The sequence below is a fragment of the Podarcis raffonei genome, chromosome 3 (assembly GCF_027172205.1).
Source record: "Podarcis raffonei isolate rPodRaf1 chromosome 3, rPodRaf1.pri, whole genome shotgun sequence".
NCBI lineage: Eukaryota > Metazoa > Chordata > Lepidosauria > Squamata > Lacertidae > Podarcis > Podarcis raffonei.
In genome coordinates, this window is record NC_070604.1 from 1,219,964 (window position 1) to 1,247,162 (window position 27,199).

Here is a 27,199-nt window from a genome sequence, read left to right on the forward strand (position 1 = left end):
CTTGGCATCTCTGGTGGCAGTGAAAGCAAAGAGGGTTTAAAGCCCCGAGCTGAATGCCCAGCTCAGAGCTGCGCCCGCCTCTTAACGTGGGAGAAGGCGGATGTGAGGGTGGTCCCAGACAACAGAGCAAAACTGCTTCTCCCTCTTCAGCCACCGCCTTCCCTCCCACGGGCAGGAGCTCATGTTCTTTGCGTGGTGGTGGCGGCGTGAGAAGGTCCCAGTACTGATCCTTGGAAAACTCCACTTTCTGTGGCTCTGTCTGTCTGGAGACCTGTCCATTTCCTCACGCTCTTTGCTTCCTGCTATGGAATGGATCCTGGCCCCGAGGACCACGCTCTGGCTCCAGGGTCAGAAGCAGCATGATTCTGAAGGCCCCTTGGTGGGAAACTCAGGAGGGTCCTGCGCTCAGGTCTGGAGGGCTTCCGATAAGGAGCATCTGGAGGAGATCAGGAGGCCAGATCCAGCAGGCCCCCACCTCAGTTGGCCACCCCAGGATACCACAGTCAGCCAGGAAAGGGGGGGGGCAACCGTCACATCTTCATATAAGTTCACCATGAGGAAACATTTGGCACATTGGCTCCAGGGTCATCCGGTGAAATTGACTAGCCGTGGATTCAGTCAAGCCAAGATGTCTTGACACACAGCATAATTGATTTATAGAATTCATCGCCACAAGGAAGAGTGGTGTCAGCAGACATAGATAGCTTTAAAAAGAGTTAGATAAATTCAGGAAATTAGAGGGGGTTATAAGGAAATTAGAGGGGGTTATATTCCTGGCAAATAGAAGGGGAAGAAATGGAGGCAGTGAGAGATTTTACTTTCTTGGGCTCCATGATCACTGCAGATGGTGACAGCAGCCACGAAATTAAAAGACGCCTGCTTCTTGGGAGAAGGGCAATGACAGGCCTAGACAGCATCTTGAGAAGTAGAGACGTCACCTTGCCAACAAAGGTTCATATAGTTAAAGCCATGGTTTTCCCAGTAGTGATGTATGGAAGTGAGAGCTGGACCATAAAGAAGGCTGATCGCCGAAGAATTGATGCTTTTGAATTATGGTGCTGGAGAAGACTCTTGAGAGTCCCATGGACTGCAAGAAGATCAAACGCATCCATTCTTAATGAAATCAGCCCTGAGTGCTCACTGGAAGGACAGATCGTGAAGCTGAGGCTCCAGTACTTTGGCCACCTCATGAGAAGAGAAGACTCCCTGGAGAAGACACTGATGCTGGGAAAGATGGAGGGCACAAGGAGAAGGGGGCGACAGAGGACGAGATGGTTGGATAGTGTTTTCGAGGTTACCGGCATGAGTTTGACCAAACTGCGGGAGGTAGTGGAGGACAGAGGTGCCTGGCGTGCTCTGGTCCATGGGGTCACGAAGAGTCGGACACGACTAAACGACTGAACAACAACAACAACAACAACATAAGGGCACAGATTTCTGGCACTTTTTGCAGAGCTTGCGAAGAGTAACTGGGAGAAGTCAGTATTCCAAATTTTTGGCCTTTGCCGTCTATACTGTGTACACGTGTGTGAGTACCGATTTGTGAATACTGCATGCGTTGTGTGCTTCTGCAAACATACCACATTGTTCATTCATTTTACTGAAACACATTTATTTGGGCTGAAATTGGGTTGGAGAAAGCGGAAACACTGAACAGTCCACAACAGCGAGGAGAAAGCGAAGCCGCAGACGGTGGTTGGGGAAGGGGCGGGAAGGGCCTGCGAGCCCGGCGGATCCTGGTGCGGGGGAGGCTTGGGCGGCGAGCAGCGGAGATCCAGCCCGCAGGCAGGCGGCGCTCCGGGGCAGCAGCCCGGCCGGAGCCAAGCCGCCCTGGCCGCCCGGGATGGGGCGCAGCAGGAAGGCCCCGGCCCCCCCCCGAAGTGGCGCCCGGCCGAGTCCCTCGCGATGGCTCGGCAGGATCGCCTCGGGAGGGCCGGGGGGGCTGCTGCAGCCCCGCCCGCGAGGATGCTGGTGGGGGATCCGCGCCAGCGGGCGGGCGAGCGGCAGCCAGGGAAGCCCTGCCCTCTCCCTCCCTCTCTCCCCGTCCCTCCCTCGCCCCCCCCCCGACGGCGCTTCTCCTCCGCGCTGCTGCAACTTGCTGCAGTGTTTGAACGGCGCGGGCGCGCGGGCGCGCAGGGGGCGGGGGCGGCGGAGCGGGGGCGCGCGCCGGGCGTGCACGCGGCAGGCGGATCCGGCGCGGAGCCCCGCGGAAGGTGCGCTTGCCCGCTCGGCGCCGGCAGCCTGGCGCCGGCTGGGGCGGAGGAGGATGCTGCGGCAGGCGATCCACAGAGGGCTCCGCTCGTCGTGCCACCAGCTGGGCTTGTTCGTCAGCCGCCACCCGGTCTTCTTCCTGACGGTGCCCGCAGTGCTGACGCTCATCTTCGGCTTCAGCGCCCTGCACCGCTTCCAGCCCGAGACCGACCTGGAGCGCCTGGTGGCGCCCAGCCACAGCCTGGCCAAGATCGAGCGCAGCCTGGCCAACAGCCTCTTCCCGCTGGACCGCTCCAAAAGCCGCCTCTACTCGGACTTGCACACCCCGGGGCGGTATGGCCGCCTGATCGCCCTCTCCAAGCCCGGAGGCAATATTCTGCATCAGGCAGAAGGACTGCTGCGCATCCACCGAGCCGTGCTGGAAATGAAGGTGAACCACAAAGGCTATAATTATACTTTTTCCCATCTGTGTGTGTTGAGAAATCAGGATAAGAAATGCGTGCTGGATGATATAATTTCAGTGCTAGAGGATCTGAGGCAGGCTGCCCTCTCCAATAAGACAACAGCCAGGGTGCAAGTGAGCTATCCCAACACTAAATTGAAGGTATGCTCTCAACTGCATGCTTTTGCCCGTTAAAGAGGCAGCGCTTCCTTCCTTGTCCTCAACAGCAAAGAGAAGCGCCGTGGTCATTTCTGGGGTAGTTTCCAAAGACGGCACCCAATGACATACTTCTGTGGGGGAATCCGGGGGGGGGCGGGGGCGGGTACATGTGGGGGTGGGAGGGAATGGTGTGGAGTGGGAAATTGCCCCGTCTGCAAATAAACTGAGCATGGGGTAAAGCTCTGCAACGCTTTTCAGGCAGAGGTTAATCCATCACAGGAATGTATATGGGAAATGTCACATTTTTTGCACTTGTCATGAACTCCGCTTGGTACGGGAACAGACCTTTGATGTGGTCCACAAAGGCTTCCCTCGGGTGTATTTTAGGAAACCTGTGCTGTAGTGTGCTGATAGCAGAAGTATTGCAGTAGTGATTCTAGGAATTGTGTTCGTTAGCTGCATGCCTAGGGTGGCAAGTCTGATGGCCAACGTCCGCACGGCCAGCCTTGCCACTGGTTATGATCTGGCATATAGGATTGCACCATCAATGCAATGCTGAAGTAAAGGCAAAATGGTGGGATATGGAAAGTTTCTGCCCAGCTAACCCTAATATTTCATATCCCAAGGCAAACAAAGGTTCCCTACCTGAATCTAAAAAATGCGACCGTGGATATGAATGCTTGGCTCAACAATTTCTCCACTGGTAGAAATTTTATTCTAGAATTCTTCTTGAGACTGCTGTGTTGCATGGCAGACAGAATTTCAGGTATAACCTGCAACCTTTTGTTATCACTGACATCACTGGAAGTGCAATTTAAGCCTTAGCCACGTAGTTCAGAAACCACATCTTATTGTTATCCCCGACACCCACCTTTAGCCCAAACATGCATTTGGAAACCCACAAAAACTTCTTATTTTTCTTCAGAAAAAAAAACACCATTCATTTTTATGGTTGTGACCTACATTGGTTCAGGCTGCAGCCCTAATAGTAGGTTCTCCTGATCTACCTGGAAGTTATAAATATGAGCACAATGCAGCAAAGCCTGGTCACATCTAAGGCCTACTGAGATTAAGAGGGCTTGTTTAGCACAATTAAGGCTGCAATCCTCGGCACACTTTCCTAGTAGTTAAGTCCTATTGAAAGCAGGGGGACTTACTTCCAAGTAACCATGCGCAGTGCTGTGTTGCATGTCCCATTCCATCCCATCCCATTGTTGCCAGAAGAACTTTGCCAGCATTAACTTTTGCTGAATTATACCTTACATGTTTCTTTCAGCTATTTGTGTGTGTGTGTGTGTGAATGATAATGTCTTACATGGGAAAATATCCATACTTGAAAATGTGCATAAAGTCTACCATAAGCCCTAAGTGAAGTAAGAAAAACACACTGTAGTAGTTCATTTTCTTTCACTGAAATTATTTATATTGTGTAGGAAAGATATGACAGATGGAGTACATAATAATAACAACAGCAGCAGCAACAACAACAACATATTCATATGCCATAATTTATTATTTATATACCACCCATCTGACTGGGATTTTTTCTGATTTCTATAACTGAGGGGCATTTTATGTTTATTTCTGATTCATATACATGACTTGTCTTTGTTGGGCAGGAAAATGGCTTTGAAAACTAACAGTCAGGGAATTAAACTTTGTTCCATGTCGTTAGTGAATCTTTCTCCATGCTCAGAAACACCTAATAGACGTGCTGTAACTTTTTGCATTCTGAGAAGCCCCTGAGTCTAGAACTGTGAGTCTGCCCATTATGTGGCAGGTCGTCCTGGATGTTCTTGACTTGGTGGAGACGGGGTCAGCTGGAACTGCGGGAGTTTGCCATTGCACCACATCCTGGGGTGGTTTGGGCCTCCAGCTGCTGCTGTCCACCATAGGAAGAAGAGGTCGATTAGGTCCCACCCTAAAGGTTGATGGGATCTAATGTGTTCCTTTGAGCTCTCAGGGAATTTCTGGCTGGCATGGTTGGTGCTCCTGTGGAAGTCCATGTTGCTCTGTGGAATATGAAACTGTGCATTAACACCATAATTTATTTCCATGTCTCTGTGCACAGCTGTTAGGGAATGAAATCTTTAGGTTTAAAGGTTCTCTTCCATAGGCCCAAGATCAGTTAACGTGGCCAAATATTGGTTAGCTTTTCTTTTCACTTGCTCCTTCTAGTTGTAAAGAACCTTGAGACTCAAGAGATGCAGCTCCTGCTACCCTGTCCTTGGTTGCACTTTGGACCCCAGCTTCTTTCAGGGAGAGTGAGTTGACCCAAGGCTGGCCCTGTATTCCTCCCCTATGAAACCTTGCCAGCTCTCTGCCCTTGTGTCCCTTGGGCAGGCCAAACAACCAAACAACCAAACAAACAGAGCAGAGTCCGTGTTTTGGTGATGAAGGTAGCACCTTCCTTGGTTGAGTTCACTTTTGACCAACCACCGGGCAAGAGGCCAATTCTACCACTTATATGACACCCACAAACCAAACAGGCCAAACAGAAAACATCCAAGTGCAAAAAAAGGACTTCAATCAAGGTTCAACACCAGTTGCAAGATTTATTACCACCATTGAAGATTTGATGGATTAAAAAAATCTTGTGTTTAAAAAGGAATGTTATAACTTTGTAACAATGACATGTATGTTAGTTTTTCTGTCTGTCCATGTAGCAAGACTGCCACACATAACATCTGTGCATGATATACAGATACTTTTACCACAGAAATGTGTGTAAAAAAAGCATATAATGTTTCTAATTTTGATTGCTCCTGCATATTTTAAAATTCCCCTCATACCACTAATTGTAAATACATAAGGAAATTGTAAGAAAATCCAAAAAAGTTGCTAACTGGAAAGAACAAAACAAATACAAAACAAGAGCTGTTTTGGACTGTGGAGGAGGGCCTCTCCTTCATTTGGTAACCCATTTGTGGGGGAGATGGTCCCAGAAGAGGAGCAGAACGCTTTGGTCCTTCTCACACCAGCCTGCTGCATGTAGTTCTTTGTTTTCCATGGATACCTTCTAAGTGCCCGAAGAGCAGACTGGGCAAGGCCTTTGGTGTGATCCGGCAGCGCTTAGCTTAAGGCACAAGAGGCCACTGTGACCTTGCTGAAACTCCTGTGTCTGGTCAGTACCTGGATACCACATATATACCAATCTGGGTTCCATGAAAAAAGAAAAATGAGACAGAAATTTAATATACAGTATAGACACACACATATATGCTAATAGACATGGTTGTCATTCCCTTTTAACACTTTCCAAGTTGATGGCCATCGCTACATCTTGTGGTAGCAAATTACATCGTTTAACTTTGCGCAGTGTAAAGAAGCGCTTGGCTTTGTCTGTGCCTCTTCCAACATTCAGCTTCCCCAGAAGGCCCTGGGTTCTGGTGTTACTTTTCCTACACCACACATAGTTTTCTACAGCACTATCCCAGCCTCCCTCCTTACTTGTCTCCCCCCCCCTAAACTAAAGAGCCCCAAATGTGGTAACTGTAGCCCACAGAGGAGTTGCTCCAGCCCCTTAAACATGTTGGTCACCCCTTTCTGCCCCCTTTCCAGCTCTATAATATCCTTTTTGGGGGGTGCATGGGGTGTTTGGGGAGGGGCTCCAAGAAGCTGTCAGCCTGCCCTGAGAACAGCTTTGACTGGCCAGTGAGTCTCATGGGTGGCTTGATGACTGGCCTGATGTGATTGGTCTCAATCTCTCTGTGAGTTAGGGCTTCCCCTGCATTCAAAGACAGGCTCTGGTGGATTGAGCAGATGAGACCAAGAGTGGGTCCAACAGGCAAGGCGGTTTCTGCACATGCCGTAGAGGGAAGTGAGATGGGGGTTGTCAGTCTAGGAAGGTAGCCCTTCTGGCCCATCTAGGAGAATGAAATCTCTGATCCTAAACCTCTGCTGCCTTGTGGGATATCTTCAGAAGAAGAAAAGGCTCAGAAGTAAACCCTTCACAAATCCAGAGTGGAGTCCCTAAGGTGGTTGGATGGCACCTGGTGCGCCTCCTTCCAGCAGCTCCTGCAGACGATCTGGTGCCAAACACCCTGCTTTGCTTTCCTGTGGACCCCATCAGTGAGGCTGAGAAGGGGGTCTTGTTGTCTGGGCAGCCCAGGACCTCCAGACACACTGCCCAGGTCACTTTGGTGCTGCTAATGCAGCGGTTTTGCTTCACCACTGGAGATGTACTCCATTGTCTCTCAAGACAGACGGTGGCCAAGGCCAAGGCAGTCAAGGCCAAACCAAGCCCAAGACCCAAGGCCAAAGTGGCCAAGCCCAAGAAGAAGAGGCTCCCGGGACCCACCGCTTGCCCTCGGCACACGACCCCAAAGACTCTTTTAAGAGCCACCAAAAAAAGAAAGACAGATGCCAACAATGCCCTTTTTGAGTTGTGGTTACCAGAAATGTACACAATATTCTACACATAGCCACATTTATAAGCATTTTGATTTATGGTATGAAGGCATTGTGATACAGACAGTTTCATTTTCTATCCCTACCATTAAATTCACCCTTTTCATAACAGTTGCACACCAATGCAACATTTTCATCAAACTGTGACCCCAATATCTCTTTCTTGGTCAGTAACCACCAGAAACGTAGTATATTTGCCCCAATGTGTAACACTTTACTCTTGTTTACATTGAACCACAACTTGTTGCAACCCCTTTTGTCTTTTACCAACCTGAATAATTTGGTGTCATCTGCTCAATACTAACTCCAGGTCATTCATTCATGAACAAATTAAAAAGCATTAGTTCCAGCTGATCCAACGTTTTGCATCACCATGTGCTTAATGACATACTAAAATAACTCTTAAAAAAATTATTTGGACAGGTCTTACCTTTTCAGAAGCCATGCTGACTTTTCTCTGTGCTTGGTAATTTTGTCTTTAGTCATGCTTTCCATCACTTTTCCCAGAACAGATACAAAGCCAAATAACGTATAATTTCTTGGACCCTTTTAAAAAACAAGCTACATATGTTTATTATTATGATGTGAACTATGGGTGAACTGAGATCTATGGATGTGAACTGTGATCTATAGATGAAGGACAATATACTACTGCTGCTGCTGCTGCTGCTGCTAATTTCTTAGAGGACCAGAAATTTCACATTTGAGTTCTTTAAGAACTTTTGGATAGATGCCACCTGATTTTTAATTTGGGAGGGGGCGTCTGCTGCAGCTGTTGCCAAAAACTCCACTCCCACATACCAGTTAGATTTTTAAAAAACTTCCTATTGGGTCTAAGTCTGTTTCTTTCCTACATACTTCAGAAAATTTGTCATAAGAGCAGTTGAATTAGATCAAAATGTTTCTTTCTATTCTGGTAGAGGAATAGCATAGACTTTTAAGGAGCACAGCTGTCAAGTTACAACTGTAGTCTGGAAACTGACTTGCAGAAATCCTTGGTTCTCTATTATAGAAATCAACACATTGGCAAGCTGAACTTCAAAATGTTAGGTAGGGCAGAAACAAGAGTCAGACTTGATTGCAACATGTTGCCCAGTCAGGAAGCAAGGTATGAAACTCAAGGCTGGATCGCCATCAGGCAGAAATGCTATTGTTGCATCCTGCACAGAGCCAAGGTTTGGACTAGGTGACATCAAGGGCCATTCCAGTCCTATGATTCTATTCTATGGGACACTGGGGCAGGGGTAGAACAAAATAACACATTCACACGCTTGTGCACATTTTACACAAATTTACACATTTGTGCACTATTTAATCCCTGACTCCTCAGCTGTCCATGACTGTGGTCAACATGCTTTATGGATTATTAACTATGGGGAAATGTTGTGAATGCTCCCTTGTTTTAGGGTTAGGCTAATGTTCTGGATGTTAATGCCCTAAGATGCTCTTAGTGTTTAGTGCAGTTGACTTTACCATCAAAAACCAATATTTTTGACATTCTGTGGTTACTGAGAACTTTAACATGTACAAAGGTGAAAAAGACAGGAGATGCCATCGCTCTGAGGCGTTTTCTTTGTGACGAAGCTGCCACATACACTTATTCTATATCGAACTCTCACATGTTCCAAGCGCCATTCAAATGTCCTTCATCGTGGGCCCACCACACTCCAGCTCTGAACTCGCTTCACCATTGCAGTGACAGGAATACCTCAGCATGAATTTATGCTAGATGATTTCTTCCGCAGCTGCCCTGGGACCACTCTATGAAATCTAACTTACATATTTATGGGAAGAGGGAATTACCCCCCACAGAAGGAAGAGAAATTAAAAGTCAGGTTACTGCAAAACATATTGCCTGACTTTGGCAGCTTGTAAAATCGGGGCTGCTGTGACATTATGGAGTGAATCTCATGGGAGTCGATGCACATTCCAGCATTTACTGAGTGCCATTAGCCAACCATGTATATACACTTCATCAGGTGCTTCTAAAATGACCTTTAATAGCTTACAACAAGGCCAGGTGTCCTGCCAAACTCATATTCCCCAGAAATAGAACAAAATCAAACAAATGAACTGAAGATTAATCCAGATAAGACTGTGGCACTGTTTGTGGGTGGCTCGCTAGACTGGATGGGTGGAGCGTCCCCTACTGTGGACGGGATGAAATTCCCTCTCGAGGAGCAGCTATGTAGCTTGCGGGTCCTTCTGGATCCCTTGCTGTTGCTTGAGGCTCAGGTGGCCTCCGTGGCGCAGAGTGCCTTCCATCAGCTTTGGCCAGCAGCCCAGCTATGCCCCAATTTGGACAGGGATAGCTCCACTTCTGTTGTCTGTGCTCTGGTCACCTCTAGATTAGATTACTGCATTTGGAGACAGTTTGGAAACTGCAGCTGATGCAGATTTCAGCAGCCAGCAGGGCAGGACAGTCTGAACATTTAGCAGCTATCCTGGCTCGACTGCACTGGCTATCACTTAGTTTGCAGCGCTGGTTTTGACCTACAACCCATGATACAGCCTTGACATATAAAGTCTCAGGACTCCAATGCCTCCAGGGCTGCCTCTCTCTGCCCACATAAACCAGCCTGGACACGGCAGGCGCCATCGGAGCTCCTCCTCCATGTGCCCTCTCTGAAGGAAGTGTCCAAGATGGCGGCATGCGAATGGGACGTTTCAGTGGTGGCTCCCCACCTGCGAAAGGCTCTTTTCCAGGAAGCACATCTGGGACCATTGCTGGGTAAGCTTATTTGTCCAAACTTAATTTGGAGGGTCACTGAAAGCGAGGGTAGGACTTGTTCCCTTTAAACATATTGTCAGATGAATATTTTAGTTTTTTTGCTGTTTGCATCTGATTTTTATGACTTTGTCATTTTATTTTTGCTTCCCTTGATTGCAAAAATCACTAAAAATATAATAAAGAATAATAAATATAGAAACATCATATCAGTGCTCTAGTATCTTCTCTTCATCAAAACTCTGTGCACCTTACTTAGCTCCCCATCAGTGCATATAAAAATAAAATACAGACCTTAGGTGTTTTCAGTGTGCTCTAGGTCACTTGGCTAAATGAGATTTGCCTTTAATACTTTTGCTTTTTTTATGCATGACCTACTTAGCTTATAAGCAAAAATGACTGAAAATGTTAGGTTGACTGAGAACAGCGCTGTTGTAGAAGTTTTTCCTCAGTTCCCATTTAAAATGCAACCTCCTTAAGTCTGAAGTAAAAACATTTCTGGTATGGAATATACTCTGTATTCCTTATAAAATACCTCTTTGTCACACCCTGGCATGGCCAAGAAACACAATGTGGACATTCCAAGAGGAGGGACATAAGAGACCTTTGAACATGATGCAGTGCACATGTGTACTAATGTTCTCCACATTCATGCAAACACAGCACTAAGAAAATTAGCTTCAGGGTGACAGTGAACTCCATGACATGTTTGCTATAGAGAGCTACCAAATGAAAATTATGCATGTTATCCGATTTTCTTTTATTTTGTTGATGTAAGCTCACGTTGTTTCATATAAGAGGGCTTCACTATCCCTTGTTGATAGGCCACTAAAATACAGGGCTGGGCCTACAAGGCAGGAAGCACAAAGCAGCAGGGCCTTCCCATCATGCCACCTTCAGTCAGGCAATTGTAGCAAACTCCTGCTCAGCACCGCAACGCAGGGAGGAGAATGGGTGAAGGCAATGCAGGTGCCCCCCGGGCAACTCTAGCTCCTCTTTTAAGCACAAATGCTTGTTTTCTGGGGTGCATCCTACCAACCCTAGCTGTGCAAATTTAATCAAGGAAGCAATTTTGGATTAGCTGTCGCAAAATAAAAATGTCCAATTGCGCATACAAGTTCTGTGCTGGTTTAAAAAAAGGTTAAGTGGTCATGACCCTTTCTGTTTCAGTTCAAGACTGACAGCTCCTAAGTGGCTCTTTACTGGCTGTGTGTAAAGAAGTGAATTAGTACATCTAGTTTCTGACCTCTCAGAGCAGTCATGATGAGGCAAGTGCACCTGCCAAATTTCTCCTCACTCCTAAAGACACAAGAGTCACCTCTGGCCCAGGCATAGAACGTCCCAGGCAGTGCATATGGGAGAACTGAATCTCCAAATAGGAACGCATTTGTGTTTCTTTGTATGCCATCAATTTAAAGGGTTCTCACCACGTTTCCTCAGAGGTTTGTTCCACTGGTTCCTCTGAGCTGCTTCCCATCTGCTTCTCACTTGGGGACACTTTTTGTCCCAGAGAGCTGTTGTGAGGGTGAGCATATATTATGAGGTGTTTGGTTATTCCAGTCTCCAAATAATCACCTGGTAATTAGAAACATGAACATGTTCTACCAAAGAGAGAGATGACTGTCTGCATTGACTTAGATTTTTATTTTATTTTTTCACCACTTGAGTGTAAAAAACCTCAAACAGTTTACCAAAGACAAAACAGTAAAATCAAGAAAAATTCAGAGCCATCCTTTAAAACATACAAAAGCTAAAATATTAAAACAGATTAAAATTATCTCAACATTCTCGATGTCTGGGTAGGCTTACTTAAACAAGACTATTTTAGCTAGTTCCGAAAAGTGTGTGGTGAAAGTGCTCACTTGATCTCAATAATGACACAAAGAGAATAGTTGTCATTGCTGCAGCAGACCAGACATGGTTCCTCCTCTGGAAGCAGAATAATGTGTCATCAGTCTGTGCAGGGTGCCAGTTGTGCCACTGTTAATCTCCCTTGCTCCCTCTGGAAGATTTGGCGAGTTTCTCAAATGCTCCTTTCCCGTGGTGTGTAAGATAAGTGCTCCTGTTGAGGGCTGGAGCTAAGCTAGAAGAGCAGCGCTCCTGGCCTCAGGGCTTCATCAGGGACTCAGCTACACAGCTGCAAATAAAATGTTTTAAATGTGTTGTAAAGAGTAGTATACAAATGTGGCACTAGGTGGCAACAGTGAGCTATGTATTTTTCAAAACACCTCCCCCCGCGGTGGGGGGGTGGAGGCTCGGGTCGGGCTCAGCCGCGTGTCTTTTCACGGCTTCCCTTGCCCTCCCGGTGCTCTTTCCTACCTCTCCTCCTTTCCCTTCTCAGTGGCGGCGTAGGGGACAGCAGCAGCAGCAGCAGCAGCAAGGTCGGGGCTCCGTGTCTTTCTTTGCCCACTATTTCTCTCTCCTCTCTCCTCTTCTCCCCTGCGCCGGCTTCGGGATCTTCTTGGTGCCAGATTGTCGCTGGACAGTCGGCTGGGTGGCTGGGTGTCCTCACTTTCGTTCCCGGCTCGGCCTGCGGGGAGGGGTTGGCAGCTTCCTCAGTTGGCACACCGGGCGCCCCCAGTTCCTTGTCGATTGTGGCAGCAGCAGCAGCAGCAGCAGCAGGCCCTGCAGTCTGGGAGCCAGCCAGGTAGCGCGCTTGGTTCTGGCTGGCTTCAGGAGCTGCTCGCTGCCGTGGCGTCTGCCATGATGCCTCACCAGAAGACGCGTTTTTTTCTATGTATATAGATTCCACCCAGGAGACACCTTCCTCCACCTCTCCGTTTCACACGAGGAGGGGAGATGCTAAACTCGATTTGCATCTCTCAAACCCTAATCATTTCCAAATAAATTTATTTCTATCAGGGACTTCATCAAGCTGTTTTCCCCATAACCTGTTTTCTTTTTTCTACCTAACACCCTCAGCATCCCATATCTCCTCCTTAAGCTTGCTGGGGTCAGGTGGGCTGTCTCCTTTCAAATTTACAAGCACCTATTTTTGAGCATGCTTAGGGGGTTCTCCAGGTGTGAAGATACAATTGCCTTGTCAATAGGCATAAAACCACCAAGGCTGAGATTAGAAGGAACAAGTTAGAGGCCTGTGAGAAATTGTGTGTGTGGTGCCTCTGGCTGAACTGCTGCGAAATCACTCCTTATAGCCCAAATGGATGAGCTCCCAGTGTCAAGTTGTGAAGCTAAGTGAGCAGGATGCACTGGCGGAGGAAGGCGGGTGCGGGGGGTGCGGTGCGCACCGAGTGTCAGCCATGAGGGTGGGTGACATTGCCGCACCCCCACTCCCCGCTTGCTGCACTGGCGGCTGGCAGCGCTTCCCCTGACGCTCGCCGCGCCAGGGCACATAGTTCCGCCCCTGGCAGGATGCTGCCTATGTGGTCTGGAACTAGAATGGATACAATGTGAAGGAGATTATATTTATGGGAGAGTCTCATGACATGAATCTCTGGCCCTGCTTTCATCTTTCCTCCGAGACAACAGAAAAATTGCCAGGGGCTAAAAGAGAATTTGGAGCATTTCCCCTCTGCTCCTAATTCATCACCCCACCAGGAGTTGACTGTTAACTGTATGTATATATTGCACAGCTCTTGGCTCAGCCTCAAAGAGGTCAGGCCCTTAAAAGTTCATTACATTTTGGACTGGTTGGAATTAGGGCAGGGAAGTCCATTTCTCACACTGCACATTCCCCAGCCACAACTCCACACAACCCTCCAGGATACTGCAAGTTACCAGGGGCTCAAGCAGACCGCTGTGTGTCCTCCAACTGACCCCCCCTTGGAGAACAATGAGCATGTTGAGTACTTGCAACGATCGAAGCTTATTTATTTCTTTCGAAGAGGAAATTGGTAATGTACATTTAGCCAATTCACAAGTCTTGCAGTCGCTTGGCAGGGGTACTGTTAAACTTGACTCTTTAAACATTACGATAGCGAACTGCATTTACTGCCCGTCAGTGGACAATTTATTTATTTTTTAATGCATGGTCTCCCCAGCAAGCTCTCTGCGCTACTAAACTGCAAATAGCCAACATCTTTGGTTATGGGCCCAGCTGCTGAGTGGATGACTGCATATTTTTGGACTCTGAGAAAGGTTTGAAAACTCCTTCTCCTGTTAGCGTAGTTCTGTGGGTCTGGAAGAGTTCCAGAATGGTTGACCGGGTTCCTGAAGCTGAGAAGGCTCTGGTCTTCCCACAGCTAACAGATGAGAACTATAGTTTATGGTCTTTTCGGGTGGAGGCGCTTTTGACCTCTAGAGAAGTATGGACCTATGTAACTGATGACCCTCCTGACCCTGTGACTAATGCTTGGTCAAAAGGAGATGCAAAAGCCAGGGCGATAATTAATTTGGCAGTCAGTGACCAGCAAGTAGTCTATATAAGAAATAAGAAAACTGCCAAAGAAATGTGGGACAGTCTTGCAGCAGTGCATGTTAGAAAAGAGTCAGCATCTGCATTGACGTTTTTCAAGCAGTTGTACCAGACGAAGTTGCAGCCTGGTGGTGATTTGGCAGCACACTTGAGGCGTCTGGAGGCAATACGCTGCGAATTAATTCGAAGGGACATGGAGATACCTGATATTCAGTATGTTTTTATCATTCTATGTTCCCTTAATGAGGACTTCGATGGTATAGCTAGCCAGATATCTGCCGTTCCACCAGCACAATTAACTGTGGAAGTGGTGACGGCAAGATTAATGGGCGAGTTGGACAGAAGGGAGGCTTGTGCCATAAGCACTCCTATTTCCAGAAGTAATGAGGAACGCCATATGCAAACTTGTGGTGATACGACTGCATTTAAAGCTGCCAAGCGTTGTTGGTTCTGCAATAAACAAGGACATTTTGCAAAGGACTGCAGATCCAAAAGAAAGCAAAGTACTCCCAAGCCTGTTTCTGTTCGTCAGTCACGGTTGTCAGCCCAGCAGCCGACATCGTATAGTAGAGACAGAAACGAGCCGCGAGTTTTCCATGCTAGGACAACAGATCGTAAAAGACTTAAATGTGCCAAGTGGAAGTCTTTTGTTGTGGACTCAGGAGCATCTCAGCATATTTGCAACGATCGAAGCTTATTTATTTCTTTCGAAGAGGAAATTGGTAATGTACATTTAGCCAATTCACAAGTCTTGCAGTCGCTTGGCAGGGGTACTGTTAAACTTGACTCTTTAAACATTACGATAGCGAACTGCATTTACTGCCCGTCAGTGGACAATTTATTATCAGTAAGGTGCTTTGCTCGTCAAGGCATAACTGTGCGTTTCTTAAAGTCAATGTGTGAGTTTTTTGATGGGAACAAACGTCTATTATATGCCCGGGAATCTGATGGTTTATATAGACTGTATTTTCGCACCTACTCACAATTGCCTATAAATTGCAGAGCAGTACAGTCAAGCCAGGGGTTGAGGAATGTAAGGCCTCATTCCGGGTGTGTCCATGAGGCACACAGAATTCTGGGACATCTGAATTTTGCTGATGTAATTAAGACAAAGAATATTGTTAATGGCCTCAACTTAAAACCATGTAAATTCTTTATGCAATGTTTATCCTGTTGCAAGAATAAGATTAAGGTTGCACGCAAGGGTAGATGCTCAGATAGGAAAGTAACTGAGCCATTTGAGCGTGTACATTGTGATTTAGTTGGGCCACTCCCACCATCATTAGGAGGTTCTAAGTACTGGCTTACTCTGATAGACCAGTATAGTAGATATTGTTGGACTTATGCAATAGCTGAGAAGTCCCAAGCATTTGAGAAGTACGAAGTTTTTTGCAACTGGGTAAAAACGCACTTTAACAAACCAATTAAGAACCTGTTTTCTGACCGGGGTGGGGAATTTGTTTCTGAGGATTTTGAGAAATTCCTGGAAGCGCAGGGGACTACTCATGAGTTATCTTGCCCCCGAAGTCCCTGGCAAAATGGGCTTGTTGAAGTTGTGCAGCGTGACCTACAGGCAGGGGTTAAAACGTATCTGCACGATGCTAATCTGCCCAAAGACTTTTGGGCTGAAGCGCTTAATGCCTTTTGTTATGTTAGAAATCGCAGTTATCATTCTGGTTTAGATGTCACCCCCTATGAGAAGCTGTTTAAAAAACGCCCTAATCTAAAATACCTACGCATTTGGGGTTCAGATGTAATTATGCATTATCCCGCTAAGCAGAAATTGGGTGAACGTAGTGTCCAGGGAAAATTAATGGGCTACCAGCAGGGGGCGTACAGAATTTACATACCAGCAACTGGCAAATTTCATATTACCAGAAGTATGATACAAACTGTAAATTGGAATGGAGTTGCTGTCTTCCAAGATACTGATGGTACAGATAATACTGAGGAAGAAGAGGAAGAAGCAGCAGCAGCAGGAAATGGTGCTTCTGAATTAATGGAAAAAGACAAAAAGTCTGTTGAATCTGATTTGTTTGATGATTTAAAGTCAAAGGCACCCGAGGGGAGGTTAGATTCTCTTGAGTTTTCTGACCGTGAGCATCTCTTCAATCTACAGGCATCTCTTCAATCTGACGATGGTTTACAACCTGAAACTAGTAGTTCACTTAGTCCTATTAAGTCTGAGGAGTCTGACTCTCCTTCTGGACTAAGACGTTCAGATAGAAAGAGGCAGAAGCCACAACGTTTTGCAGATGAACATTTTAATACTGTGTATGCCAATAAGGCAGTTTTTGAGCCAAAAAGCTACAATGATGTTCAGAAATTACCTAAGCAACAAGCTGCAAATTGGTATAAAGCCATGAACTCTGAGATAGCTTCTTTAAAAGAGCATAACACTTGGTCTCTTGTACCACAAACCCCAGATATGAGACTTATTGATTCAAAATGGGTTTATAGAGTTAAAATGAATGACAAAAATGAAGTTGTAAGGTACAAAGCAAGACTAGTTGCTAGGGGTTTTCAACAAATTCCAGGCATAGATTATGATCTGTGTTATTCACCAAGTGTAAAATATGAAACAGTTAAGCTTTTGTTAAAAGATGCATCACAATGTGGAAGAGTCCACTATGCAATGTTTCTCTGCTCTTAAGAGAGTGGTAATGTATCTTAAACACACCAAACATTATAGGTTGCAGTTTACAACATGTATTGACAAAGGTTTTGAAATTTTCTGCGATGCATCTCATGCAGTGGAACAAAATAATTGCAGGGGTGTGTCTGGTATGGTGTTTTGTTATAACGGTTGTCCATTTGAATGGAAGTCCCAGACACAAACCATTATTTGTCTCTCCACAACAGAGAGTGAATTATGTGCATGCGTTCAGGCCACTCGTGATGTAGAATGGTATCTGCAAGTATTTGCAGACCTACAGATGCAAGTAACACTACCAGTAAAAGTTTACCTTGATTCCCAGAGCGGACTTGCTATCCTGTGTTCAGAGACCAATACGCAGCGCACTAGAGTCTTAAGATTACGTTTACAGTTTGTAAAGAAACTAATTGCTGACGAAATGATTGTATTTGAATATGTTCCAGGTGACAATCAAATTGCGGACATTTTTACTAAAGCACTTCCAAAGGTTACACATGAAAGACATGTACAAAATATGCTTTATGTTTTTGTTCCACAATGATGAACCGCAGGGGAAATGTTGAATGGTTTATTTAAATGTAAAGGTTCATCATTGTTGCACCCGATGTGTATGTCTTTAAGGGGCCAGAGCAAGGGCCAGAGTAAGATAACGAGACCCAGCTTTACAGCTGTGAAGCATAGCAGGTGCTGCTGAGTTGTATTTGATTAAGGTGTGTCAGCATTTGGGTGTAGTATATAAGGAGCAGCACCTAGCTCTCCCATTACCCTGGGGGATGGGTTGGTGGTTGGGTCTGGTTTGGTTGTTAATGTATTTAGTGTAAAAGGAGTTTTTGTTTTTCTTATTAAAACCTAGTTTAAGTTATTTTTGAGTCCTTTATTTTTTAATGCATGGTCTCCCCAGCAAGCTCTCTGCGCTACTAAACTGCAAATAGCCAACACTTTCTTGCAAGAATATTGTGGGGAACTTTATCAAGTGCCTGACGGAAATCAACATACACTATGATCCGCCAAGCTTGTATCTACTCCATCAGTTACAAGGTCTGGAGCTGCTTTAAGGAGTGTGATCTGGGAGGGACCCAGCATTTAAAAAACTCCGAGGACTTTCCATAGCCTGTGAGTGGAATATTTCAACACATGCTTTTCATGCAGAACGTCCCACGTCCCGTCCCTGGCACCTGCAGCCAAAATGACCGAGTGGCAGGTGCCACAAACACTTCTCTCTTGAGAGCCTCGGAAACTGGTGCCCACCAGAAGTCACAACCCTAAATGGGCAATTAGTGTCAGACTGGATATTTCCACAGTCTGTTCCCTAACGGAGCCAGAAAAACTGCAGTTTGTCTGGTAAAGCTTGCAAATATGGTGAGAACCCCAGAAGACAGAGAGCCTGATAACGGCTTTGTAGAAAAACGCAGTCTCTTTGTAACCTACTGCTCTAGCAAGGTTCAAGGCAATATCAGAAGAGTGACTAGTGGGGTGCCACAGGGTTCTGCCTTGGGCCCGGTCTTATTCAACATCTTTATCAACGACTTGGATGATGGACTCAAGGGCATCCTGATCAAATTTGCAGATGACACCAAACTGGGAGGGGTGGCTAACACCCCAGAGGACAGGATCACACTTCAAAACGACCTTGACAGATTAGAGAACTGGGCCAAAACAAACAAGATGAATTTTAACAGGGAGAAATGTAAAGTATTGCACTTGGGCAAAAAAAATGAGAGGCACAAATACAAGATGCAAATACACGGCTTGAGAGCAGTACATGTGAAAAGGATCTAGGAGTCTTGGTTGACCACAAGCTTGACATGAGACAACAGTGTGACGCGGCAGCTAAAAAAGCCAATGCAATTCTGGGCTGCATCAATAGGAGTATAGCATCTAGATCAAGGGAAGTAATAGTGCCACTGTATTCTGCTCTGGTCAGACCTCACCTGGAGTACTGTGTCCAGTTCTGGGCACCACAGTTCAAGAAGGACACTGACAAACTGGAACGTTTCCAGAGGAGGGCAACCAAAATGGTCAAAGGCCTGGAAACGATGCCTTAAGAGGAACAGCTAAGGGAGCTGGGCATGTTTAGCCTGGAGAAGAGGAGGTCAAAGGGTGATATGATAGCCATGTTCAAATATATAAAAGGATGTCACATAGAGGAGGGAGAAAGGTTGTTTTCTGCTGCTCCAGAGAAGTGGACACAGAGCAATGGTTCCAAACTACAAGAAAGAAGATTCCACCTAAACATTAGGAAGAACTTCCTGACAGTAAGAGCTGTTCGAATGTGGAATTTGCTGCCAAGGAGTGTGGTGGAGTCTCCTTCTTTGGAGGTCTTTAAGCAGAGGCTTGACAACCATATGTCAGGAGTGCTCTGATGGTGTTTCCTGCTTGGCAGGGGGTTGGACTCGATGGCCCTTGTGGTCTCTTCCAACTCTATGATTCTATGATTCTCAAATCAAATCAAATCAAAATCCATTTATTGTGAGGACCATGCCTGTGCACAAACATCAACACTACAATAGTTAAAAATATTAAAATTCATTTCATACTATGCCAACAAAACCTTCTTCCCACAGAATAGAAAAGGAGGGAAAACGAGCAACGAGTTAAACAGATGATGAAGAGGTCTTTACATTGTCGTCCATAAATCTTTCCCTGGCTTTCATGGCCTTCATCACAAAAACCGCTACCACATGGGTAATGCGTGGGTTTGCATCAACTAACAAAAATTTTACTCTATCTTCAGGACTGGTTATAGAGTTGGGTATAATTTGCAGCAATGCGTCTCTAAAGCCCGAGTAAATGGGGCAATAGAGGAGGTAATGTGTAAGATCCTCTTTAATTTTCATAAGGCAAGGACATAAACGATGTTCTACTGGGGTTTTTGTGTATCTACCGGTCAAATAAGCAGTTGGCAATGTTTGAAACCGTGCCATAGTAAAAGCTCTCCGAAGGGTGGGATCAGTGATCTCCACCAAGTAGTTGGCACAGATTTTGACTGCTTTTACTCGAGGGAACCAGTAGGAAAACCCAGAGTTTTTTATCTTAGTGGAGTCCAAAAAGGCGTCTTTTTCAAAGATCCATTCCCGAACTTTATCAGGGCTCCACAATTTGAGAGTATTAAACTCAGGTAGGTTGTATCTAGATAGAATGTCTAGTAGGTTTTAATGCCAAGTAGTATTATTTTGTAATGATACAAAGGCTTGTTTAGCCAATAAGGTGTTCGGGGCATCTATGAGGTTGGTGAAAAAACGCAGGAATCTTAAGTGGGCTCTGGCAGACACAGAGGGTAATCCTACTTCCACTCTTAGGAAAGCTGCCGGAGTGCTCTGAGGGAGGCCTAGAATTCTTCTGAGATAAAAATTTTGGAAGATTTCAAGCCGTTCTAACAGCTTCTGATTCCATCCCCAGAGTTCTACTCCGTATAACATCTGGGGAATCACTTTTCCAACAAAAGTTTTTAGTGCCGGGGTCACCAGTTGCCCTCCCCTCGAATAAAAAAAGCTGAGCAGAGCACCAATTGTCCTACGTGCTAGAAGGGCTACAGTCTTGAAGTGGGCAAGCCAGCTAGATGTAGCTTGGAAAGTGATACCAAGATATTTAAAGAGAAGACATTGTTCAATTTTGTGTTCATCTAAAGACCATCTAAATGTGTGGCGAGCTCTAGTAAATACCACAATTTTTGTTTTATCATAATTTATCTTTAGAGAGTTTTGGGAACAATAAGCTGCAAGCCCCTCCAGCATGCTATGTAGGCCCCTTCGAGTGATTGCCATGACCGCCATGTCATCAGCATATAGCAGTATATTCAGGTGTTTGCCTTCCAGGGCAGGAGCTGATGACTTATACTTTGCCATATGTTGAACAATGTCGTTTATATAGAAATTAAAGAGGAACGGCGCTAACAAACAGCCCTGTTTAACCCCTTTCCCCAGTGGCAGTGGGTCAGTATAGTTGCCTGACATCCCAGTTCTAATTTTAACTGTGATGTCTGTATGTAACTCTCTAAGTATTTTGAAAAGTCGTCTATCTATATCTGTGTCATATAGTTTTTGCCATAATTTGTCCCTACAGATTGAGTCAAAAGCGGATGTGAGATCTACAAAAGCCACAAAAAGTTTGCTCTTACGTGTCTTTGTATACTTATCTATCATTGTCTGTAATACCAAACAATGGCCTATTGTACTATGGCCCTTTCTAAACCCTGCCTGTTCCGGATTAAACAAGTTAGAGTGGTCAGCCCAGTCAACCAATTTATTTAGCAGGTGGCGAGTATAAAGTTTATACACAATGTCCAGGAGACTTATGGGGCGATAGTTTGAGGGGTCTTGGGGGTCGCCCTTCTTATAGATGGGGGCTACCAGGCTCAGTTTCCAGTTTTCTGGGATTTTGCATGTATCATTTATTACCGTAAAAAGTTGGGCCAAAAAAGCAGCCCACCACTGGGCATTTAGTTTAAGCACCTCAGGAGGAATCATATCTTCACCGGGAGCTTTGCCATTCTTGAGTGTTTTAATTAGCTGTAAACATTCTAATTCGGTAACAGGATCCCAGCCCATTAATAGATCGTTTTTATTCTATGATAAACCCATTTATCATAACTCATAACTTTACTTTGATTTTTGAAACCTCTGGTTTTAGGCTCATTATTTGTTCTGGATGCTGTTGCCTTTTTCTTTGCTATCCCCCCCCCCCCATATTTTTGTTTTGTAAGCCTTTGAATCGTAAAGAAAACCAGGAGAGAAAACTACAGCAACACACACTTTGGTCTAATTTAAAATCTCCATTTTGCCATGTTAGAGGGCTAAAAGCTTAGTTGCATCTGCTTGAAAATGAATCCACATTTGCATTTCACTTGGCTTTGGTTTCAAGGGAGTGATGGAGATGGCAATTTAATTAGATTTATGCTGGCTGCAAACTGTGGTTTGTTCTATGGTGGGTAGGATCTCTTTTGGTATAAGTTCGTAACACACCAACAGAAAGGATCAGGTGCTGTACAAGGAATGTTATAACATCAACTGCAATGTTATTAAGCATTTTAGCAACCCTGATTATACAAAACAAATTGGTACATTATTTTTGCATTTAATCTATATTCCCCCCGATTAATAAAATAAGAGTTTATACTGCTATTCTGCTCAGACATGTCAATTATATATTTTTACAATTTTCCAGATAATTTTTAATTTTCTTCATAAGTGGGACAGAATTAACTTCTAAAAAGTTTATTTAGATTTTTAAATATGCTTACTCCCAGGTACTGTATCTTATTATTTTGTTTATTACTGGCAGCTGTCCAGTCCTTTACTAGTTTTTGTTCTGCTTCTGAAAGTGCAAAACATAATTGTTCAGACTTTCTGTAGTTAATATCCAGTCTTGCAATAATCCCATATTCATTTGTCAATCTAACTGTCTCAGGTAGTGAGTGTTCAGGCATTGATAGTGTGAGATACTCTTAACGTGGTCAAGAAACAGGACAAGGGACTCAATATAAGGATAACCCTTTTATTGTTTACGCAGTTGCAAAAGCGGGCCCTCCGTACTCACGAGCACAAAGAGCCCCGAGCAAGCCTCTGGTTCCAACTTTTGTCCCTATTGCTGCCGCCCCTCCTTAGAGGCTTGGCTTACACTCTACCTATCATGTTTCTTCCACATTTCTAATACATAGACCAATCTACTCTCTTCTTCCAACTCATTGCCTTATATGGGGGAACTTCCTTCTTTTGTGTTTCAGTGGCCTCTTTGTTTGGAAATTTCCACTGAGCTTGAGGCACGACCTATTACCTATTCTCACAATCCCCCCTCTTCTTGTATCTTGCCTCAAACTCACACAATAGCTCCCAATGATCCCCTCCTCCTTCCTTCTCATCCTCCGTTGGTATTGGGAGATACCGCATGGACATTAACTGAGTTTGGACATGTCTCTGTGTCAATAGAGAAAGAGAATTATTAATTGTCCTTACAAAGATCGGCAATATACATGGAATTAATACACATCCTGCAGCTATAAGCCCTATGTCTTTTCTAGGGGCAACCCGCATACGTAGTAGGGCCAGAGGTAAATTCTTCGTCCAAGGCAACCCATTCTCCAAATGTAATTTTGTCAAATGTTTCTTGATTTCAGCATTCGCACGCTCTACCTTACCGCTACTCTCAGGGTGCCACGGGGTGTGAAAATCCCATTTAATCCCTATTTCTTTCATTACCTCCTGTAATATTTTCTGGGTGAAATGAGTCCCGCGGTCCGAGTCCAATACCTCAATCATTCCATACCTCGGGACTAGATTTTCCAATATGTTTTTTCTCACCACCTGGGCAGTGGCCCTTCTGCTAGGGTAGGCCTCTACCCATCCCGTCAAGTGGTCCTTGAATACTAGTAGGTATTTCTGCCCTCCCCTTTCTGGTAATTCAGTAAAATCCACCTGTACCCGTTGGAAAGGCCACACTGCTAAGGGCCTCCCTCCCTTTTCTGTTTTCCTCGCCCGTGTTTTATTAACTTTCTGACAAATCAAACACTTCCAAGCGATGGCATGGGCCATTGGCCACATGTCCCTGCTCCAATATAATGACTTAACCAAGTTGACCATCCCTTCAGTACCAAAATGTCCGCTTTCATGCACTTTTTCTAAAATACCCATCATGACCGTTTTGGGGAGCACCATTTGCCCTTCCGGGGTTTCCCACTTTCCTTCCCTCTCTTTCCACCCTTCTTTCACCATATATTCCTTTTCTTTGGGGGTGTATTTTAAGTCAGTTGTGTCCAATGGGGTTAAAACAGGGACCCGCAGGGTACACTGCCGGATAACTTCCTCATTCGGGGTGCCTTTCGCGGCCTCTTTTGCTCTTAGGTCCGCCCACGCGTTTCCCCTCTCTTCTGGACTCTTCCCTGGAGTATGTGCCGAAACGTGGACCACTGCTACCTTCCGTGGGCCGCACAGAGCCTCTAATAATCGCTCTAATAGCTTCATGTGTTCTATTTGCTTCCCATCCGCCCTAATGTATCCCCGTTCCCTCCATGTTCTTCCAAAAGTGTGTACCACTCCCCAGGCATATCGCGAATCTGTCCAAATAGTCACTTCCAGTCCCGTCCCTAGTTCTAGGGCACGAGTTAGCGCCATTATCTCACACTTTTGGGCTGACCATGTACTTGGCAGGGCCCCAGTCTCTATTGGGTCCCCATTTTCCAGTACCACCGCATATCCTGACTTCCTCTTCCCTTCTCTTACATAACTTGACCCATCTACATACCACCGCTCCCCTGTGGGGAGCGGGATCTCCATTAGGTCCTCTCTTACTTTTGCCATTAACTGTATGTTATTCAGGCAATCGTGCTCATCCGGCTCCCATTCCTTTCTTTCCCCTTTTAAGAACTCTGCTGGGTTCAGATTTCTGTCTGTCCCAATGGTGATATCAGAACTTGTTCTCAAAATGCCCTCATACTTCACAAGGCGGCCGTCTGTCATCCATGTGGACGCAGCCCCGGTCAGGATTGAGGTTATTTGGTGGGGACTATGAACTATTAGGGCTCCCCCAAATGTTAACTTCCTGCTCTCGACTACTAACTCCGCCGCGGCAGCTACTGCCTGAATGCACGAGGGCCACGCCCTTACTGTTGGTTCTAGAGTTTTGCTTAGGAAGGCTACGGGTTGATACCGCCCCCCCCTCTTCTGGGCCAGGACCCCTATTCATCATACAGGCTGAAAAGTTCAGCCACATCTCCCTCCATCCTCCTATCAGTTGTCCGTGGATCCGTCCTCTTCTCAGGACGGGGGTTTACCGGGATCTGGTCCCTTGGAGTGCGACATTCCCGGGCATAGTGTCCGGGCTTGTTGCACCGATAACAAATAAGTCCAGCCGGTCGGGCAACTCCTCCTCTCTGGCCCCGACTCCCTCCTCTACCTTTGTAGGCTGTATTAACTCTAACTTGTTCCTGTATTTGATCAATTTTTCCTGGTTTAGGGCCTTCCCACGCCTTCTGAAGGGTGGCTGCCATCATCTGGCATTTCTGTTTGCTCTTTACCGCGTCCCTATTAACATAGACCTGTTGTGCAATTCTTACTAATTCTGGCGTAGTGGCGTCCTGCCAGTTCATTTTCTGCAATTTCTTTTGGATATCCGGCCAAGCCTTTGTTACAAACTGCATTTTCAGCAGGTTGTCGAAGGCTGGTGATTCTGGCGTAACGCCTGAATATTTAGTTAAATGTTCCCTGATCCTCTGGACAAAGTCTCCCGGAGACTCTTCCTTTTGTTGGTTTACCTCAAAGGCCTTTGTCAGATTTGTGCTCTGCGGAACAGCCTGTTTGATTCCCTCTATTATCATCTCTTTTAAATCCTGTAAATTTGTCCTATGGTCCTGATTATTCGGGTCCCAGTTTGGGTCAGCCAGTGGGAATTTCACCTCCCCCCCCACTGGATTTTGCCCTGCGTTTGCCACTTGTTTAGCGTCCCAATATCGCATGGCAGCTCCTCTGATCAACACTCTTTCCTCAGGCGTGAAAAGGTGTCCCAAAATGTACATCAGTTCGGTATATGTGTACAAGTGGGGCCCCATCCACATCTGCAGGAGGTTAGCTACCTCCTGACTGTTTTCATGTAGCTTGGGCAAAGTCTGTTTTAATTCTCTAAGTTCTGAGGGCTTAATGGGGCTCACTACGTATACCATAACCGGGTTTCCTTGCGCATTGAGCCCCCCCGGAGTCTCCCGCAGGGGATAACTTGTTATTGTGAGTTCCTCGTTTGTTTCCCTTGTGGAGGGGCGGAACGGCAAGTTTTCTTGATCTTTCTTTAGTTGAGCCAACTCCCGTTGTAGTCTCGAATATGGGGGTGGAGGAGCGGTCGGGGTAGTAAATTGAGGGGCCAGTCTACCTAAACCAGGAGTTCCCTTACGTGGAGCCTGTTCGGAGACCTCCGGGGTCTGCTCCACAACAGGGTGGGAGGCAAAAGGAAAAGGCGGAGTGGACGGACTGAGAAGTGAGGGTGGAGTTGGTGCCTGACCCTGTTGTAAAGGGGGGCTAGAGATCTGTTCATCCTCCGAGTCTTCCTTTTTTATTTTCACTGGCAGTTGTTTGAGTGGTGGGGGATCTGGTCCAATGAATCTAACGTGGAACCAGACCTCCAGGTAAGGTCTCTCCTCTTCCTTCTTATTTTTAATTAAATACAACTTAAGTTGTTTCATCCAATATATGTCAGTTTCCCCATCAGGATTCCAATTATAGCCGCCCCCTGGTCCTATCAGATAAGCAGGCCATACCACCCTGCAAAAATTAATCATCTTCACTTTTGACAATCCCCTGGTGTATTGCTTCACACCATCTTCATTCCATTCCAATAACACCTGACCCAGAGGGCTATTTGGATCAATCGGATCCTGTTTCCCCCCATCAGATCCCTTTCTACATTTACTCTGTCCTTTCCCCATAATTACAATGTCTCGTGTTCACTTTCTCACAGACTCACACGGAATCGCCTGGCCGTTTCCCTCGCGGGAGGATGGAACCGCAAGCTAATCCTCCCGTCAGGACTAGGTCCTGATCCACACTCACGCGTCCGTATGGAACCTCTCTTTCATACACAAGAGACGAGTCTCTCACCCCCGTCCCTTCCCAGGTCCCACTTTCTACTCACCCAATTCCGTCCAGCGCCGCTTCACGCGACTAGTGAACAGGCGGGCGTCCCCGCTGGGTGCTCACGGTCCCCGACCGCGACCTGTTTTCCAGCCTAGGCTCTTGTCTTCTTATACCGGAGTCCCGTCTATCAGCCCCCGTGAACTGTTACAAGCGGCCCCAGGGCCGGGCTACTCCGAAGAAGCGGAGTGGCGCCCACCCGGTTACCAAGGGTCGCTGCGCAATTCGTCGGGAGCCCCACGTTGGGCGCCAATTTGTGAGATACTCTTAACGTGGTCAAGAAACAGGACAAGGGACTCAATATAAGGATAACCCTTTTATTGTTTACGCAGTTGCAAAAGCGGGCCCTCCGTACTCACGAGCACAAAGAGCCCCGAGCAAGCCTCTGGTTCCAACTTTTGTCCCTATTGCTGCCGCCCCTCCTTAGAGGCTTGGCTTACACTCTACCTATCATGTTTCTTCCACATTTCTAATACATAGACCAATCTACTCTCTTCTTCCAACTCATTGCCTTATATGGGGGAACTTCCTTCTTTTGTGTTTCAGTGGCCTCTTTGTTTGGAAATTTCCACTGAGCTTGAGGCACGACCTATTACCTATTCTCACA

The 27,199-nt window shown here is 46.0% G+C and overlaps 1 protein-coding gene across 3 annotated transcripts in view; it reads left to right on the top strand.

The window, feature by feature from the left end:
- The first annotated feature begins 2,180 nt into the window (after positions 1–2,180).
- Positions 2,181–27,199, top strand: part of PTCHD4 (patched domain containing 4) — a 55,789-nt gene continuing 30,770 nt past the window's right edge. For 2 of the 3 annotated variants that reach the window (XR_008329321.1, XM_053380274.1), the window contains exon 1: positions 2,181–2,815. Coding sequence is in view for 2 of the 3 variants with exons in the window: in XM_053380274.1 (XP_053236249.1) it covers positions 2,267–2,815 (549 nt within the window). In the remaining variant the exon portion in view is untranslated. The remainder of the gene's footprint in view (positions 2,816–27,199) is intronic. The other variant, XM_053380277.1, reaches the window with a different exon arrangement.